General features: G+C 39.3%; 1 protein-coding gene across 3 annotated transcripts in view; it reads left to right on the forward strand.

Moving 5' to 3' along the window:
- Window positions 1-2,374, forward strand: part of MAPK10 (mitogen-activated protein kinase 10) — a 115,685-nt gene extending 113,311 nt beyond the window's left edge. For all 3 annotated transcript variants that reach the window (XM_026660505.1, XM_026660502.1, XM_026660504.1), the window contains one exon: window positions 1,851-2,374. In XM_026660505.1, the coding sequence (XP_026516290.1) occupies window positions 1,851-1,993 (143 nt within the window). In that variant the 3' untranslated portion in view covers window positions 1,994-2,374. The remainder of the gene's footprint in view (window positions 1-1,850) is intronic.
- The last annotated feature ends 11,847 nt before the right edge of the window (window positions 2,375-14,221 follow it).

The following is a 14,221-nucleotide window of genomic DNA, read 5'->3' on the forward strand; positions in this document are numbered from 1 at the left end:
AGATTATCCTAAATGAGTGACATTCAACCCTTGATTCCATCCCACACCGTCATTTATTCTGTATATGCCATATGCTGCTAAAATAATATTTTAAGGCTGTTTTGGAGTTTTTAAATATTTAATAGGATTGTTTTGTGTCCTGCCTCAGGTACCATCACTCTAACTGCAGGATGCAGAAACCTCAAAAAATGAGCTAGAATTGTTTTTCTATACCCTAACACTGCAACAGCTTTAATGTCTGATATCTCAGGATCTTGCAGGGCAAGAAGCAAGTGCTAGGTCCTCAAATGGAGATCTCCTGTTTCCAGCCCTGCATGGTCATATGATATCAAATGTTAAAGTCATGAAATTTTTATCTGTAAATAAAAGCTGCAAGTAAGGCAGAACTGAATCTAACTATCTCAAACCTTGGATAGCATAAATTTGGAAGAGAAGCAGCACACTGGCAAGTTAATTTAAAAAACAAAAAATGAATGCCAGCTGTTTGGGGCTGGGATGTTAAGTCCTACTGTGGATGGATTAGTGCAGGGGTGGCCAACCTGTGGCTCTGGAGCCACATGCGGCTCTTCAGAAGTTAATATGCGGCTCCTTGTATAGGCAGCGACTCCAGGCTGGAGCTACAGGCGCCAACTTTCCAATGTGCTGGGGGGTGCTCGCTGCTCTGCCACAGGCCCTGCCCCCACTCCCCCCCTTCCCTGAGCCTGTTGTGCCCTCGCTCCTCCCCCGCACCCGAGCCTCCTGCATGCAACGAAATAGCTGATCGGGAGGTGTGGTGGTGAAGTGCTGATTGGCAGGGCTGCCGTTGGGCGGGCAGGTGATGGGGGGGGCTGATGTATTACTGTGGCTCTTTGGCAATGTACATTGGTAAATTCTGGCTCCTTCTCAGACTCATGTTGGCCATCCCTGTGGGTGGAGTACTGGGGAAGCAATCAAAGGTACATGATAAATTCATTCTTCATACGATTCTACAATTTACCACATGGATATTATTGCCATATATGGATGGATGTGTGTGTGTCTCTCTCTCTCTCTCTGTGTGAATAACTTCAGTAATGCTAATAATCATTCTCCATAATATTTCACTTGTCATTTGAGAATCTCAAAGTGCAAACTGATTTGGGAAGGTTAGGAAGTTTACTATTATCTCCATTTTACAGATGGGGGAAACTGAGATACACAGAGGTTAAGTGATTCAGTAGCAGGGGCAGTTCTGTCCCCATTTTCTGTGCTTTAGCCATTGAACCCATATGTTCCTCCCTTGATAATATCACATGGCATACTTTTTCATTCATTGCATAATTGGATCCCACAAGTTCTTCCACCAAAGTATCTACAAGCAATCTGAGTTGTTCACAGAGACTAGGAGATTTTAAAATCTTCCTAGATATTTTCTGTTCACTTGGCTTATGCCTCCTACAGTCTGTTCAGGCTCAATTTCAGCAGACCAGAAACCCCTAGCCTGATTTTTTCATGGCTCTAAGAGTCATCATTGAAGTCACTTTATAAGAAATGCAACATGAATTTTATTCAAAACAGCCTCATGAGGTAGACATTTCCACCAAAACGTCTGTAGTTTAAAATGTTAATCAAGACTAGAACTTGAGGCTGGAAAAGGAAGCTTTATGGTCCGGATCTTACTGCCACCAAAGTCAATAGCTAAACTTCCATTGACCTGTATGGCTCCAGGGTTGGGCTTTCTATGGCCTATTTTTGTTGATCTTCCACTGTTGCTTAAAATGGTGTGTTGTCCAAATCCCTGTTGCAACAAGAAATGCTTCATTTGTCTTCAAGTTGCAAGGAATCCTTGGGTTTCAGGTTTAATCACATTGGTGTTCATTTTCTTAGCACAGGTGCAGCAGTGAACAGCAGCGAAAGCCTCCCTCCATCCTCATCTGTCAACGACATCTCCTCCATGTCCACTGACCAAACCCTGGCATCTGACACCGACAGCAGCTTGGAAGCTTCTGCAGGACCCCTCGGTTGTTGCAGGTGACTAGCCGCCTGCCTGCGAAACCCAACGTTCTTCAGAAGATGAGGCAATTTAGGGGGAAAATAATAACAAGAATAAACGATGGAAAAGAAGAGAAATAAAAGATAAAGATTTAAATGAAACAACCCTTTTCAGCCTGCTTCTCCTACAGAGTTATGTAATGCAGCTAAGCTCAAGTATATATTTAACTTATAGTTGCTCTGCTTTGGTCTTCTTCCAATGATGCTTACTGAAAAAAAAGGGGAATTAAAGAAGCCTTTTTTTCCGTAAAATGTAAAATTAATGGCTGCAAAACCAGCAACCTGCAACCGTCCTTTTCACACTGGCATGACAAGGTGTGCAGTAGCCACTCTACGTATGTATGTGTGTGTATCTGATTTCACTATCTTGCTAATCTATTTTATCTACTTCTGCCCACTTAGACAGATATACACACATTTATCTCAGTACACGTACAGCACACACACAAATGTGTATGATAGTATGTGCAACTGTGTATCTCTATACATTATATAGAGATACACAGTATGCACTCTAGAACTAATTGGCCCATTTCATGTGAACTACATAAATACATCTGTAACATATTGCCAGTATATAATCTGTTCAATTTGTTCATTAAGTTGTATATCATATAAGATTTGTAAAAGCAAAAATAATAAGTCAAGCCTGAGCTCTCTCAGACCCTTGAAGATGTAGCACCCAAATTTCAACTGATATATATATTTTTAATAATACTGGTTTGTACGGAGGATGCACGGAATGGAGATTTACAAGGAAAATGTGCATCAGTGGTGCATGCTAACATTTGTTGCTTTGATTTTTGGAACAGATATGAGTTAGGACCAGGTTAAAAGGAAGCACATCTGTCTTTGGGGGCTGTTGGGGTTGAGGATGGAGGAGTTGTCCTGTGAATACCTAATATCTCAGCCCACAAGGACTTCAGAGACAAACTTTTCATAGTGATAATACAGTGAGTTATTTTTCTTAGCTTATAGATAGGCTTATCATTGTTAATTATAATGTGTATGTGTGTGTTAGGAGCTAAAATGTGGGGGGATAGGCTCAGATAACAAGAAGGATGTACACAATTTTTATGTATCATTTATGACTAGGTGCGTGGTAAGCCAGGATTGCAGACAAGGGAAGTTTGCAGTCTACTTCCTCTCTAGGTATTTGTTGCTGCAAAGGAGTTGAAGTCCCTTTAAATAATTTCCCTCGTGGGAATTACATTACTTGGACACCATTGATTCTATAGTTCCTTTCAGCCTTTTTCCCCCCCGGTGACAAATCAGCTGATTCCTCAAAATGCTTCATCAACTGGGCTACACACAGCAGGTTAGTAAATTGAATGGTCAAATATTCTCATACACTTAATAGGCTTTGCCTTTGTTTACCAGCCAGGAGCCAAGCTGGGAGTGTAACAATCAGGATCTCAGGCAGCTTTTGCATATTTCTAAAGAAGCCAATATTGAGTAAATATCAATTGGATTTTGATAGATAATAATACTTTGAACTTGCCGCAGAGAGTAGTGTCAGGTCTTTTAACAGCATACAGCAACACTACACAATTGTTTAGGGCAAGTGAAGAACAGTTTTTCCGCCTGAAACAGCAATGAGGATTTTAGGTAGGCAAAATGCAATTGTCTGAGTTGGAATTTAGCCAGAATTCTAGGGTTTACATCTCTCTCCTCTTATCCAAATGTGCTGTGCCATCTGTAATGTATGCCTCATCCAAATGGCAGGAAGAGTTAATTTAAATAGCTTATTCTATTTAACTGTAATGTATGACAATTTTTGAATCTACAAATATTTGATTGGACAGTTGACAAATCTGCCATCCCTAAGCTGGGGAAAATATCTGAATATCAACTGAGATTTTGTCCAGAGTAAAAAGCAAACAATAAAGCTTCCACTCAAGTATGTAAAATAAAAATAAAGAATAAATGTAATGTGATCTCAGAGTTAGTAGCTCTGAGTGGTCTTGAAATTACACTATAAAGTAATTTTTCCCCAGGTATGTTTTGGTGGCTTTTTTTCTATTACATTTTTTCATATATTGAAAACAAAATTATGTATGTGATTTTTCTAAAAACTCAGTTACAGCAGTAGGTGTGAAAGCAATAAATATAAACAATAAATTACTACTGCTAAATAGATTTAGCAATATTCTCTCTTAAAGCCATGAAACATCAAATTATTGTTTAGCAACATGACCTTAATCCAGCTTCAGGTGAATGCAAATACTAGTGAAAGGGTTTAAAGGGATACCACAAAGCATTGTAGGTGTGTCAAAAGCAATAACACTGAGGGGGACTCCTTAGCAATAATAGCAGATATCAGCTCCAGATTTCAATCATCATACATTAACACTAATAAAATATAGAGAATTCACCTCCATTTTATATCCCCCTGGTGTGCACCATTTTGGGTTGTCTTCTCAACCCAAAAAAGGGTGAGCCTCTTGGAGTGACAGATTATTAAATGAGTGCAACTAACTACAAACATGCCATAGACTTGAAGACTTTCAGTGCAGTGATAGTAATGCTGTGAACATAGCTACACAGGCAGTAGCTGGGAAGTGCTTTGTAGAGAGCTACTTAAGGTATGTGGAAACTCTCCCAAGTTTAATTTGTCAAAACTAGAACAATGACCACTCTCTTGTGCAGTACTATTCATTTTTCCCTGGGCTCATGAAAAGGGATGCGGTCACCATAAAAGACGTCCTAGTGATTGGCACTATAGGAATCCCTATAATAAAGAATACAGTTTATCTAAATGCCTGTCTAAGGCCCTGATTCAGCGAAACACCAATGCATGTGCCTAAGTCACACACAGGTCAATGTGACTTACACATATGCTTATACTTAAGCATGTGCTTTAGTCCTTTGCTGAATAGGGATGAACATACTTAAGTGCTTTGCTGAGTTGTGGCCTAAGACAACAATCATAGCATTTCTTTTTGTCCTTAAATTTGTCAATCTTCCTTTTGGGCAGCTCTGCTCTTTGAAGGGTGCAAGGCTCTCCACCCTGGACAAAGCTATCAGCAAATGAGCACTAGACCTTGGCGGATCTGTCAGAGCTGGAGTAACAACCCCTCAAACATGAATAGTATCATTCATTTTCCCTTGGCTCAGGAAGTTGGTGCTGTCAGCATGTAACCTAAAGGAATACAGGTACCAATGAACTAGAAACTACAGTGACGGATGCTCTGTAAATACCTATGGATAGATAAAAACCTTCATAGTTTCTAGACGTTCCAGACATCTGTGTTTCAAGCCTTCTCCTCATTAGTTCAGTATTGTAGCCAGCATGAAATGATGGTTGCTCTTATTCTCTCTTGCCAGTGATTTTTAAATCTACCTCTGTTTTTAATAATATTAATTAATACCTCGCACTTGTATACTTTTATCTGAAGTTTTCAAAGTGCTTTACAGCTAAAATAATGGAGAGAATGAGACACATTCTGGCTAAGGGCTAGATTTAATGCCTGAAGCTGCAGATAGGCACCTATGCACTTTTGAAATATCCCACTTAGGTGCCTAACTCTCATTGACTTCCATTGAAGTTAGGTGCCTAGGTGCTTTTGAAAATTCCACTAAGCACCTATCTGCATCTTCAGGTGTCTGATACCTTTAAGTGACTTCCTTAAATCATGTTGATAGCCACTGGCAGAGTAAAGTGATTGCCATTCTCTGTTCTGAACACTAATTAAAGTCACTTTAAGAAACTGTAGAGGAAGGAAATGATTGAAGAACCTTTCCATTGGGGCTACTACATCTTCAGTGGCATCTTTCTAAGTTTCTGGATGGTATGAGAACCCTACAGAAATTACAGCTTACTAATGCTTCTAAGAGACTGGTATTTTTCCTTGATGGAATGTGAAGGAGGTTGAAATAAACAGATGGTTATGCAGGTCTAGCTGTTTGTATTGAGATTAACCTTGCTCCTACAGACTTGATGGCTGTTGGAAGAGTGGTTTCTTTTTAGGCTTGCTCTGGTTATGCAAGACCCACAATGCATGACTGACTAATCATCTCCCTTATAGAAAAATATAGAATGTAATAGAAAATAATCACCAGCCTATAGAATTTAAATAGAGGTATACTTTTCTGCTATAGGATTCTAAAGATTGATTCAAGAAATCTACAGAAAGGATAATATCCACAGAGCCGTACTGGTTTCAATAAATTCTAAAGAAACATTCCATGAGGATTTTAATGTGTCTTTAGATTGGTCCAACACTGAGATTTTTGCAACTCACATTCTTATTCTGAATTATTCTAGTTTACACGGGATGCCTGATGTAACCTCAAGTTCAGTAGATTACTATATCACATAGCATTTAAGTGGACGTACATTTATGGTAGCTTATTTTGTTTATCAAAACCAGAACAAAGATGACTAATACATCCCTAATTCATTGCATTTTTCCTTTTGAAATTCTTTTCTTCATGGGATAAATCTGTAACTCCAAGAGGTGGCAACATTGGCTAGATCAGATGATGCTGTGGCAGTACCACTCTGCTAAATTTACAAGCCAAGCTGAGGCTCCCATATGTGGTTTCACTTTCAGGCTGTTACCTGGTGCCCTGAGGGCACTGCCATAAAACACTGTCCCTTCATTAAATGCAATCCAAGTTAATACTATTCAGTAGAGCTGGTTGGACGTTTTCGAACAACATTTTTTTTTTCATCTGAACATGCAGATTCATCAGAACCTAAACTGTTTGTGAGAAAGGGTTGTTTTTGATGAAGCTTCCAATTTGAAAAATTTTGGAGGGAAGAAAACATTTTGAAATTGCCACAACGTCCCAAGTTGACCTGATCCGATTTGTATTTTTATGATCAGTTTGCAGAAAATTTTGAAGATTTTTACTTTTTTGTCCCTATTTGGGACAAGACAAATTTTCAAAAATTCTCATATTTCCTACCCAGCTATACTCTTTAGTGTTTCTGAGGAGAGGAACACAGAATGGAAACCTGTTGGGAAAAGAATTAGACTTGTGTTTGCCTGACTATTTAACAAAAATCTGAGTTAGGTGTTTAGGTTTATAATTTTTTTGCGTGCATGAGTGAATGTGTGTTTTTTTAGGTTCTTAGTGATATACTAATATTTGATCCAAATTTCTTCGTGTGGAAAATGACTCTGTAAACTTAATCAAACCATGCATCTTCAAGAATCTGATAGTTGTGCTTGTTTGAATTTACATCAGTTTTCAAACGATACTGTTAACTTGTGGCAGGCTCAAGATGAACTTTAAATAAATATACCCCCTACACAAACAAAAAAAAAATGTTCAGCAGATTTGAATATTCCACAACTATGTAATGTCTTAATTAGAAAAAAAATTGTTTGTCATCTTTATTGATGAGTTGGAAAATAGCTCTGTCCAATGGAATTTAGTGGAATCCATGAGATATATTAGGAACTTGTCAGAAAGACCCAATATCTCTTTTTGTAATTAGGTATTGATTGCAAGAGCTGAATTTTTTAAACCTCATTTCTGTTCAGTCTCATCGACAAATGTCAGGTTAAGGCTTTTGGAGAAGGTCCAAGTCTGCAAAAAGAACATTGAAAACTCCTGCGAAGGCCCAGTGAATCATTTCCAGTTGAGGCTGAAAGGTTGAAATGTATATACTCAAGTAAGACTTGGCCACGTTGGAAACTAAAATACCCTCATTGTGCTTATCAGTTTAGACAGGCACACCTGTTCTTTTTGCTAATTTCCACTGAACAGGGCCATTTTTTTCTTCTAGAAAGCCAGATATTTACAGTGTAAATAGCTGAACTGATTCTTTTCTTCTCTGTAACTAATATGTAATAATCCACCCCCTCGTCTTGTTGGATCTTTTAAAAAAAGACCACAGTATGCCTAAATGTAGTTGACCTCTGGCTATTTCCTTGGTCAGGAACGTACTGAGAAGGAAGATCCCAGGGGTTTCAGTGTATATAAAGAATCATGTATATTTAGTAAATTGAGTAAGTGGGACTTACGGCCAGTATACATTAAACAACAACAGTAACAAAATCTCCAAACCCTAACTAGGAAAATGAACTGTTCACCTTGCCATGTCCATTCTGTAATAAGACACCTGCCTGTAGTCCTGCATGAGCGGACTTCAAAGTATAACTGACATTAGGGACTGTAACATATCAGTGTTGATAACAATAGATTATTAAAAAAGACCAAAAAGCCAATAACAATTCAGCATGAAGACTGGGGGATAAGTGTCCAACTTTGTTGCAAGGTCCTAGATTGAAGCGGTAGCCAGAACCAGTAAGCATGGATAAACTGAAATAGTGACATTTAATGAGGAACTTGACATATTACCATTTCTCCCTCCTTACATTGTTTTCTTTTTTCCCTTCTATGTTCCCTCTGGTTGGTTTAAGGGGCCCATATTGGCTTTAGCTTCATTCATCAATGTTTTGAGAGTCAATATTGAGCCAATGCATTCTGATAGTTTTGAGTTATTAAAAGCAGAAGGGACTTTCCTACCCCTTCATGTCAAAAGGAAATCTTGTCTGAGTTCTTCTCGTGAAGATACTTTTCACGGGTGTACTGATTTGCTTTTGTTTAGTTGGTTTTTAGTGTTCCAGATAAATAACACAGTGTAGTAAACCATATTGATATAGGGTTTCATTATGCATGTCTTCTGCACCTATTAACTTCAGTGAAACTTTGGGTGCACCAAGTCATGTAGGGTCAAGATTCAAATGAAATACTTTAAGTACTCTGTGGGTGAAGCCCCAAGTGCACCTCTGTGACTGTACATTGGGAAAGTTGCTGAATTTTACAGAATGGGACCCTCCTTACCTGTGAAGAAGCTGTAGCCAATGAGTGAACTTCACTCCTACTCCTCCGGGGACCTGCATGAGGCCTGTGCTCCACTTATGCCCTATTTTGAGGAGTTAAAGTGTTGTGGAGGCCTTGTTAAGGGCTCTCTGCACAGGAGTGTATTTCATCTACTGTGAACATGCATGTATATGTCAAGACAGACTGTTCCAATAAGGAATGTTTGGGTTGCTTTCATTAAGAACTAGCTCTATACTAATTTAATTAAAATAGTTGTAGCCAGGAAATCCTATTTTATCTTCATGTGGGGGGAGAAAAGGCAAACACTGTGAGCTCTTACAGCCCACTCTGTTTTCTTGCCCCCTTTCCTTCACCCCTTATTAAATTATGGAGATTAAATCAGCCTAAAGCAACCCTCAACTTACTTTGATACCTTTAAGGAGCAGAATAGAAAAGAGCGGGGTTTGGGTAACATTACTATTGTAAATCAGTGATAAGCAAGGGATTCAAATGTCTTTTTTTGTTAAGATAGTGATGTGATTAGGCTATGCAGAGCTGAGTACCCTACAGTAACCAGACAAAACAAGTTGAGCGTTGTGGTCTATTCTTCTTCCAGTTTTCATGCAAAGAAATGGGCCCAAACTAAAACATTTGCACTGCAAATCAATGGGGTTTGAATTAATTTGGATTTAAAGCCCAGGCTCCAAACACCTTTATAAGGTTTTGGTTCCAAAATGGAACGGGGGGGAGAGGGATATTTTCCATTTAAATGTACTTGAAAACTTCCAACACAGGGTTTTTGTGAGGCTTGCACCTCTCCAGCATGGAAGTAAAAATCTTTGTGAGAACATTTCATGAGATCTTGGCACCACTGAATCCAAATCCACACTCTAGCCCATATTTTGACTTCAAACAAACCCTGAATCCTAAATTATAGTGGTTCTGGATCAGGATCTGGCCATTGCAGTTGCATATCTCATAATGCCCATTGATCTTTAGGGGGAGCTGTGGACCCCTAACTTGAAATTTCAGTTCTTTAGTCACTTTTAATTTCACTTGTTTTGGTGAAAAGTAGTTTGTTATAAAAGATTGGTTATGGCAAATAACCTACGTTGAATAGCATTTATAGAAATGTGGCAAAACTTTACCTGTCCATTTGTTCAGGGCACATAGGTAAGAGAGCAGTATCATCATTGGGATTAAGATCAGCAAGTAGACTAATGAGGAGACTGTAAGGCTGGGTTAAGCATATTAGTGCAGGTTCTAATTCAGCTTAGAAGTTTGGTATGGCTTCAGTCAATTTGAATGGTGGAGGCAGGTGCTGGTGTGATGGAAAACTAAAGCCTGATGGTCCTGTAGATTGAAACTGTGGCCAACAACCAGTCATTTTGGCTCTCTCCACATTACTAATGGCAGTGTGGTTTGTCTCTTGTAGGGGTTTTTTGGGGGTAGCATCATACTATTGTTTAGAAAAACACGTTCTCCAATTAAACTGCTTCCTCAAAGCAATACAAATAAAGCGTGAACTCCATTTCAGGTTAATGAACTGTGCCTTCTCCAGCAGATGGTCATGATTTTTAATCATAATGTTCTTCTGAACCCTCCTATTAACTGCACAGCTTGAAGCCTGAATTGCTAAGCTAGCATGTCTTCAAGAACATGTGATTATGGGTCTCCTAGTGTATGGGGCATTATGAGCAAGTTTAGTTGGTTTAATTACTAGTGATTTCTTAATGGATTTGTCATATTTTAAAATGGGCCTCGGGAAGGATTAATTATTGTTTGTCTTGTTGATGCCTCAGTTGAAAGCTCTGTCCATATCCCAGCAGGACACATATTTGTGTATAACAGTAACTGGGCCAGTGAAAAAAATAGCTACTTTTCTGAATGCTTGTGCCAAGTCTCCTTACAGGGGAGATACTGTAAATGTGGAACAAAGGATTTGAGCAACTAAAACATTTCCTGTTCAAAGGAGGATTGTGAAAGGAATTTCAAGATGGTTAAGAACTTCCAGCTCTGCAGGAAGAGAATGTGTGATCTCATCTTATTACAAACTATATGTTTTTTGCAGTGGTGTCATAGCCACGTTGGTTCCAGGATATTAGAGAGACAAGGTGGGTGAGGTGATATCTTTTACTGGACCAACCTCTGTTGGTGAGAGAGACAAACTTTCTAGCTACACAGAGCTCTTGCTTGTCTCTTTCCCCAATAGAAGTTGGTCCAATAAAAAGCTATTAACTCATCCACCTTGTGTCTCTACAAACTATATAGGCAGACATTGAAATCACTGTCTTTCATTTTCCAGGAACAACCAATGGTTTATGGGATGAGTGGGATGGAAAATCTTTTAAGGTCATCTACTCACTGACTGACAAATGTTGGGGTGGGGGGGGAGGGAGTCCTGTATAGATATGGGCAAGAAATCATCTGCAGGTGCCATGAAAATACCACTCTGCCATCAACTCCTGCCTAACATCTGAAGAAGCACAAATGAAATGACATTGAAATTGCCATCCTTGAACTGGCCCATTGAGTCCAGTAGGTAACAGGGATCAGTCCCTGATGCTTCAGGCACATAGGTGGTGGAAAATACCCCTCAATGGGCAATAGTATATATGATGGTGCAGAAAACAGTTCTTCTTGGTGATCAATTTATGCCAGGAGGCATCAGGATTATTTGCCTTACATTCTCCAAAACCAGATCTTATCTTTTCAGCTTTAGTCCTACTGCCTTACCCTAAAACTAGGGGAAAGAATTACTTGTGAGCTGAACTCTGATGGGACCCCCCCCAAGCCAAGAGGAGAGATTTGAGGGGTCCCTACAAAGCAAAATGTGGACCAGGTTTGCCAATGAGTTTAAAAAAACCCAAACAAAACAAGCCTTGGGTCTAACCTGAAAGAAATGTAGAGTGAACCTGCACTCTTTATTGTAGAACACTGATTTTTTTAATGACCCTAAACACTGTAGTTATAAACTGTCCTGGTTGCAGCTCTTGCTGTAAGATTTACATAAGCAGAGGCTATGTTTCAGGTAGAACAATCAGACTCAATCCTGCATGATTTTAACCCCACTTCAAGGGAGCATGAACAAAGAGAAATTTAAAAGAAGAGTTTGCATAAAACCTTACTGAAAAGCACAACTGCTAATTTCCGAGACCCCCTAGCCAGAAGTGGAAAGGACTGAGAAAAAGAGAGGGAGTGGTATTTAAAGGCACTGCACCTAATGAGAAATGAAACCCTATATCTGAATATTGTGAACTTTGGAGCGCTAAGGCAGAGCCCTGGTCAATGTGGGTTCTTAGCAGTGGCAGAAGATTGCTTTTTGTATTTATTATTCAGTTTCCTGAAAGGTCAGTGCATATTGTTTAAGCATAAATGCACTTACCCCTAGTGTTCTCTCTGGCACTTGTAGACCCTCTCATCCTCTTCCCCACTCCAAGAGAGGCAAATTCAACTTGCCTGGATAATTCTGCAACACTCACAGTGGGTGACTCCAGATGGATCAATTGGACAAGTGGCAGCACCACTGAGCTGCTTGCTTTTATCTTGCGGACCTCCTGCATGATCAAGTTCAAATGCAATGAGCATGTTAATGGCAGTGGCAATAAAATTACAGTGTCACTATAATCTTTCACTCACCAGCAGCACAATGTATGATTTCTAAAACTTAGGGAATGAATTGTTGTAATGAGTGTTAACTCCCCTGTCTCCTTGTCTGGTGTTAGTAACCGAATAACAGAACTGTCATCCCAAACACCTTTAACAGTGCAGCATACAAAGCAATCTACATAGGCACAGCTACTACCCTTTAATGCACAAAGTGTGTTGGCACCATTGTGACACACAATGAAGCCAGAGCTCAGGGACTTGGAGAAAGATTCCACTCCAGATTTGTGATGCATCTCTTTCAGCAAGTTGACTGTAGTATTGTTTTGATTGCAAACCCTTCCGTGCACATAGCACACACTGGGTTTAGTGCTGGACAGGGCAGAGTTGACAACCAAGAATATTCCCCAATTACTCCTTGCCTATGCTGGTTTGTATTACTGTAGTGAGTTAAAACTTACTTCTCTCATCTCCTATGGCTGCAGTTTTCACATTACTCTTCTGAATGTGGCCTTATAAAGCTGTATGTATAACCTGTTTTAGAAGAACACAAGAGGAGAAACATGATGCGAAGCAAGATCATCATCTAAAGGCATCACTGGAAACCAAACCAATGCTCCTATCAGTTCTGTACTGCATTTCTTCCCCTACTCTGTGTAAACTTGGCAGTTTCCCATGTTGATGCTCATGGACATTTCAGGTAATGCTGCTTTTCTTGGAAAAAGCACGTTTCTGCAGCTTCAGTAAGTTTGTTTTTTTTAAAAAAACAGTTGTCAGTTACCTGTATGCTGTGAGTTATGTCTTCTCCATGGGAAGACAATGAAGGAAAAACTCAGATGGATCCTTCAGAAGTGTCACTGGCAGATGCATTGTATGGTATTTTAGCCATGGCGAGTCCTGTGAAAATCATTTGCAAGCCTATGCCCAAAATCCCACAAAAATTATGGAAACATTTGACTTGGTATTTCAAAAGTTGGAAGTAAGTATGTTCATTTGCACAATAGGGTTTCTCAAACTGGTACAGACCGCTGATAAAGATGAGACTAGTTCGATGACACTCACCTACACACAAGAAAATGAATGTGTCAAAATGGAGATGACATGCTTGCATTGTTCTTTCTTTCAGATAGCTTGGTTGTTAGATAATAAATAGAGTTTAGTTTGCTATAATATAGTAAAGGGGAATTATTTCCAGTGGGCATAGCTACATTGCTTTCTCCCCACCTTCATGTTGTCTTTGCTTCTTTCATCTTTCCATTGGGTTTAAGATCAGTGGACTCTGTAATAGCGTACATGAAATAAAATATAATCCCAATGAGCCCCGATACTGGAGGATGCAGTAACTAGGTAGACCCCTGCTGAAAGCCCCATTTAAAGTATGTTTAACACATAACTTGCTTTTGTTTGGGAAGTAGGCTATCTACTTGTAATTCTTACCCTCTAACGTCAATTATTTAGTGGATTCCTACCCTTGGGTATACACTTTGTGTGTGCAACCACACTGCATAAGGTAGTGGTAGTACAGAGTAAGGGATCTATTTCAACTGGTAACTTTGGAAAAAGATTACCTATTTAGCTGTAATTCTTGTTGCTTCCCAAAAATATAATGTATGATGAAACCCTACCGTTAGGTCCAGCCTTCAAGTATAGTAAATTAATACACAGTGAGTTCTGTCATAGGGAGCATGGATCCAAAATATCGTATGTTTGAAAAATAACTACTTTCAGATCCAGTTTAGTGTATAATGAAATTATATTTCTGATGTGGTGCATCTGTCAGGTAATCCAGAAACAAACTGCAATTTGGCAGTGTTGGGAGCTGCCA

This window comes from Terrapene carolina, unplaced genomic scaffold (assembly GCF_002925995.2).
Source record: "Terrapene carolina triunguis isolate 2854851 unplaced genomic scaffold, T_m_triunguis-2.0 Scaffold789, whole genome shotgun sequence".
Classification (NCBI taxonomy): domain Eukaryota; kingdom Metazoa; phylum Chordata; order Testudines; family Emydidae; genus Terrapene; species Terrapene triunguis.